This window comes from Spinacia oleracea, chromosome 3 (genome assembly GCF_020520425.1).
Source record: "Spinacia oleracea cultivar Varoflay chromosome 3, BTI_SOV_V1, whole genome shotgun sequence".
In the NCBI taxonomy this organism is placed as follows: Eukaryota; Viridiplantae; Streptophyta; class Magnoliopsida; order Caryophyllales; family Amaranthaceae; genus Spinacia; species Spinacia oleracea.
Window position 1 is genome coordinate 136138634 of NC_079489.1, and position 6050 is coordinate 136144683.

At 38.5% G+C, this 6050-nt stretch overlaps 1 protein-coding gene across 1 annotated transcript; it reads left to right on the plus strand.

The window, feature by feature from the left end:
• The first annotated feature begins 3691 nt into the window (after positions 1-3691).
• LOC130470104 (uncharacterized) lies at positions 3692-4569 on the plus strand. The gene is made up of 2 exons (XM_056839690.1): positions 3692-3778; positions 3928-4569. The coding sequence occupies exons 1-2, from the start codon at positions 3692-3694 to the stop codon at positions 4567-4569; spliced, it is 729 nt and encodes a 242-aa protein (XP_056695668.1).
• The last annotated feature ends 1481 nt before the right edge of the window (positions 4570-6050 follow it).

Genomic DNA, 6050 nt, shown 5'->3' on the forward strand with positions numbered 1-6050 from the left:
ATATACCATTCACCCATTCATTATCATGAATGGCCCACATAGCTGGTTAGTAAAACACATTATGCATCACGTAAACATTTGCAGCAATTAATCAAGGGCACCAATAATCTACCAATTATTCAGTCCTTATTAATTCTAATCAAGTTGTTTTAACCTTAAGGATTTGTAGACCTAATCAAGAGTTTATGACTAAAAGGGCTCCCACTTAAACCAATAAATTCATATGCTTTACTAATTTTAAACATAAAAATGTATTTCTAGTCTAACCGGAAACATACAAATTTAATTAAAATTTAAAGCTCATATAGATTTATAATTGAATCCAAAAAGTTTAATTTAATTTCAGTCGTATTTAAATTAATTCATGATTTTAATTTTAGTAAAATAATTAGAATAAATAACATTTATTATAATTACAATATTCAAAATTAAAATCCAAGAAAATAATTTAAATTATTAATTTTAAAATTAATTAAAATTACGTGAACTGGAATTTTTAAATTAAATATCAAAACGATCTTTAATCGTAACACAAACACCCTACGCGTTGCACGCCCATGGGCCGCACGCACACAGCCATTGCTGGCCATGTGCGCGCAGCCCATGCGCTCGTCGCATAGCTGCTGCATCCCCATCGCAAGCCTCCGCACGCATTGGTGCTCGTTGCGCGCGCCAGCGCTCATCGCACGCGAGCTATCGCTCGCAGTGCGCGCGCGACATCTCTCGTTGGGCGCGCGACATCGCTCGCTGGGCGCGCGAGCCATCGCTCGCTGGGCGCGCGAAATCGCTCGCTGGGCGCGCGAGCCATCGCTCGCTGGGCGCGCGAAATCGCTCGCTGGGCGGGCGACATCGCTCGTTGTGCGCGCGAGCAATGCTAGGAGCAGCGTTCGTGGCACGCGAGCTTGCGCTCGCTGCGCGCGAGGCTGCGCGCTCTTGTGCGAGGCAGCGCGCGTTGTGGCGCAGCTCGCTTGCTGCCCACAAGCGACTGCCTTGGCTCGCCCTTCGCCCATGCCCATTCGTCCATTGCTCGTGGCACACGACACAAGGCAGGGCTGCTGCCTTGTGCTCGTGCACCATGCCCTTGCTCATTGCATTCGTGCCGCACGGGCGACGAGCTCCCTTGCTCGTCGTCGCATGCCCGCACTATACAACACCCCTTAAGGGTAACACGAAGCGTCCATTGCTTTGTGCGTGCAAGTTATATGAACGAATCGCATAAAAATTTAAAATTTTTATTTAAAATTAATGACAAATTAATAAATAATATTAATTTCATAATTTTAGGGCGAAAAATCGAAAATTTATTATTCAATTGATTTCCGATTATCATGGATTCAAGCCTAGGTCATAAAATTTAAAATTTATCATAAATTTACAATTTTTATGGTGGTTTTTAATCATAGGTTTCTAATTAAATTATAATTAATTATGAAAATCAAATTAATTCTAAATTATTCTAATTTTCAACAAATTAATCATAATTACAAATTAGATTGCATAATTAACAAGGCTAGGCATTCAAACTTGTTAAACATATACAGTAGGTCAATCAAAAATTCAAGATTTATCAACAAGAATCGGAAATATTTAATTTAACATCTTAAATTTACGAAATTTTGCATTCGAAAAACTAAAACCTTCGAAAAGTCATAGTTAGGCTTTGAATTTGAGAATTCTGGGTTCGGCAGAAAAATACTGTTTTTGTCAAAATTTTAGAATGCCTTTTACATGCGGAATTGACACAAAAATCACTCAATTCGGATGAGTAACGAAGAAACTGCCGAAAAACTGCGTACGTATAATTAAATAAACGCAATTTGCAATTAATTAACAATTACGAAAATTAATCACCCCTTTTAATTCTTGCAAATTTGTAATATTTAACCATGTTCATGCAATTTAGATTATGAAAATAATAAGAGGCTCGTGATACCACTGTTAGGTTATGATACATATGACAATTCATAAATCATGCGGAAACAACCATTAAGCCAGGAATACATATTATTTACACATAATCATATAGCATAATTTAGATGCATACTCTTTGTTGCGTGCCTTCCCTAGCTGCGCCTGAACCGAACAAGAACAAGTCTTTAGGACTCCAAGTGTCGTCCCTCCGTAGATAGTCCACAGTACGTCCGGATCCGCCTTAAGATTGACCAACTAGAATCGCCCTTAAGGTACTATTATTTTCGGCTAAAATGGGCAAGAGTTATGGCTGATTTTTCTGCTTAAAAATCCTAGTTTTGAATACTTGAAAACTTATATATAAATAATGACCCCTAGGCCCTTATTTATAGAGGTATGGAAAAGGAATTGTAATCCTACTAGGATGTGGATTTGTTAATTAGAACTTTATTAGGACTCTAAATAACAAAGCAATTCTAATAAGATTAGGATTTTAATCTTCGCACGAATCCCAATAGAATTAGGATTTCCGGCATACGCATCGCACAAGCCGTGCACCCGCGCAGGCCTTGCGGCCCACGAAAAGCGCACAGCCCATGTGCGGTGCTGCGTGCGCGCGAGCGCCCTTGGCTGGGCCTGGCCTTGCGCTGGGCCTGGTCGAGGCGTGCGTTGCGTGCGGCTCGCTGGGCGATGGCCTGGCTTCGTGCTGGGCCTTCGTCTAGCGGGCCTCGTCCGATGCTAATTCGTACGATACGCTTCCGATTAAATTCCCGATTCCGGAATTCATTTCCGATACGAACAACATTTAATATTTCCGATTCCGGAATTAATTTCCGTTTCGAACAAATATTTAATATTTCCGTTTCCGGAATTATTTTCCGATTCCGATAATATTTCCGATTCTGACAATATTTCCGTTTCCGGCAATATTTCCGATTCCGGCAATATTTCCATTTCCGATAATATTTTCCGATACGTACCATGTTTCCGTTTCCGGCAACATCTACGACTTGGATAATATTTATATTTCCGATACGATCCATATTTCCGTTTCCGGCAATATCATCGTTTCCGGAGTATTCATTTCTTGCCTGTGACGATCTCAGCTCCCACTGAAACCAAGATCCGTCGATTCCGAATATCCATAGATGGAGTATTTAATGCCATTAAATACTTGATCCATTTACGTACTATTTGTGTGACCCTACGGGTTCAGTCAAGAGTAAGCTGTGGATTAATATCATTAATTCCACTTGAACTGAAGCGGCATCTAGCTAGGCATTCAGCTCACTTGATCTCACTGAATTATTAACTTGTTAATTAATACTGAATCGCATTTATTAGACTTAACATAGAATGCATACTTGGACCAAGGGCATTATTTCCTTCACAAGGTGCGTAGAGTCCTCCGGATGTCTTATATGTTCCAAGGCGGGTTATGGATTCTCCAAGTATATTTAAGTCTTTTCCAATTTGTTAATGGATTGTATTATTCCTTTCTAGAGCTTTTTGGTTTATTATTTATGGATTATATATCCTTGTTGGGTTGGGTGATACCCTGGTGATGTCTTGGGAAATGTTGTATATTGGAATGTTGTAATTGAAGTAGGTGAAAGAAAATCTGGCGTAATTTCCTAAACAATATTTTTAGGTTGTCCATATTTAGGGAAAGTGCTGCCAAAATTTCTAATAATTAATTAAGTTTAGAAAGCAGCTCGTGAAGGGCGGGCTGTTACATCAGGTGTTCCTCATTCCAAAGAAAGTGCTTCACATTATTCAGATGGCTTGCAGATGCTTCCTTTGGTCGGAATCTGCTGGTGTCACGAAAAGGGCTCTAGTTGCTTGGGAAAGATTATGTCTCCCCAAGGTTAATGGGGGGGGTGGAATATCACTGATCTCGTAGATTGGAATAAGGCTTGTTTGTGCAAGTTATTATGGAATTTTCATAACAAAAAGGATAAGATGTGGATACGATGGATTCACTATTGTTATGTGAAGGGCAAAAATGTTTTGCAGGTTCAAACTCCAAATCAGGCATCTTGGATGGTGAGGAAAATTATTGGAGCCTCGAAATTCATCATGAATATTGGGCCTGCAAATCTCAGTGTTTTTTATCTTGCATACTTCTCGACCAGGAAAACTTATAATTTATTAAGAGGAAATTTTGAGAAGGTTCCCTGGAAAAAGCTGATTTGTAATAACCCTTGCCCCCCTAAATGTCTATTTATTGGTTGGTTAGCGGTGTTACGGAGGCTTACTACTTGCGATAGATTGGTGAAGATTGGTATTCAATGTGATACTTTGTGTTGTTTATGTAGCAAGGAACAAGAAGACATTGAACATTTGTTTTTTTCGTGTTCTTGGTCTTCTGAGCTTTGGACTAAGGTTTTGAGTTGGATTGGGTGCATTAAGCAGTCAGAGTCGTGGTCTTCAGAGATTGATTTTGTGACTGCTCATGCTACTGGAAATCTTGCCAAACACCAGATTTATAGGATGGTTTTGTTCACTTCTGTCTACTTTGTGTGGAGGGAAAGGAACCAACGACATTTTCAAGGCGTTACGGGAGATTTGAATCAGGTGTTTAGAGAGATTCAATTGGTTGTTTATAGTACATGCTTCTTGTATAAAAAGCTCAGGAATGTTGGGCAGGAGTTATAGTTTGTTTTGGGGTCTTAGCAAAGACGGGCAATCCTAGATTGGCTGTCTTTCCTAAGTCTTTCGTCCCCCATTGTGTTTGTTTGCGTCTTTTGTTGTTTAGCTTGTATTTTGTTTATTGAGCAAAATAAGTAAATAAAGTTCTAAAAAAATAAAAAAAAATAAAAATAATGAGCAATGCAAAATCTAACATGACCAAAATTAGGGTATTATTAAAGAAAATGTCGTACAAATTGCTGACCTTGCCCATGAATCATTTATGTCGTCTGTTGTTCTCCAGCTATTCCCAACCTTCCCAGCCCACAATGTAGGGTCATCGACACTCCTGTGTAAAATAAAAATGAGATACCATGGAGTTTTCTTGAGATGCACTTTCTTCAATTTACCTTAAATTCAACACAATCTAAAACCAACAAAAGCTAACTATACTCGTACATAAGGAACCGTCCAACATAATTTGGCTAAAACCAATAAAAATACTAATAGGGATTTTGCAGCAAAAGGTGGAAAAAACAGAGTTCACGGAAAGAAACAACAACCAACAAAGAAGGGTGCACAGACCGCAACCCTAAAAAAACAAAACAGTTTAGCAAAAACAGAACAACCTAGCAACAATAATGCTAAGACAGCAGCAGAACACTGCAGCAGAACACAACAGCTGCTGCTGGGAAAAACAGAAGAAAAACAACACTTGAAACAACCTGCGTACTGCAGGAACAACCTAGCAACAGAAAGTAGAGCTGTAGCAAAAAAGCACACTCACACTACACATTGTAGAAACACAGCAGCATCCAAAAACAATAGAAGTAGCAGCTGCAATGAACAACCCATAGTAGCAGACCGTAACAACAGAACAAACAGCCTGCAAACACTCTAACAGCACAACCAATTTGCACATATCAGAAATCTGAAAATCAAACTGCACCTACAGAACCCAGTTGTGTACTTCTGCAGATTCTTCTTCCCCAACATTTTAGAACCAGTTTTTCATGCACTTTTTTTGAAATTAAATTTGCTATTATATAAATTTCATATGTAATTGCATATAAGACTGATAATTTAAGCATTTTCCAGACAAATATTTCATTGGGTATCTGCAAATTGATTTTTTTTTGTTTAAGTAGATATGTATCTACTCAAGAGAAGGATTCACATTAGATTGGCTTCTTATTCTATACATTAGATTGGCTTATTATTCTTATTCTATGCATTAGATTCACATGAGATTGGCTTCTTATTCTATCTCTATTATATAAGCTAACGATGCATAGATAGTTGGAGATTAAACCAACCCCATTAAAGTCATCATTCCGATAAAGACTAATAGAGGATTAAGTGTACATTAGGTTTACCCTTCCAGATGAGGTTTTAATTCGCTTACGGAAGCCAATCTAATATCACTATTAGATTGGACATTAATATCACTAATGTACATTATTGAGGATGACTATTAGATTGCTATTAGATTGTCAGATCTAATTATG

Bases quoted from the DNA above. Each gene is read 5' to 3' on its own strand.
- LOC130470104 (XM_056839690.1), top strand. From the start codon at position 3,692: ATGGCTTGCAGATGCTTCCTTTGGTCGGAATCTGCTGGTGTCACGAAA. The intron at 3,779-3,927 runs GTTAATGGGGGG...AATGTTTTGCAG, and splicing joins AAAGATTATGTCTCCCCAAG to GTTCAAACTCCAAATCAGGC.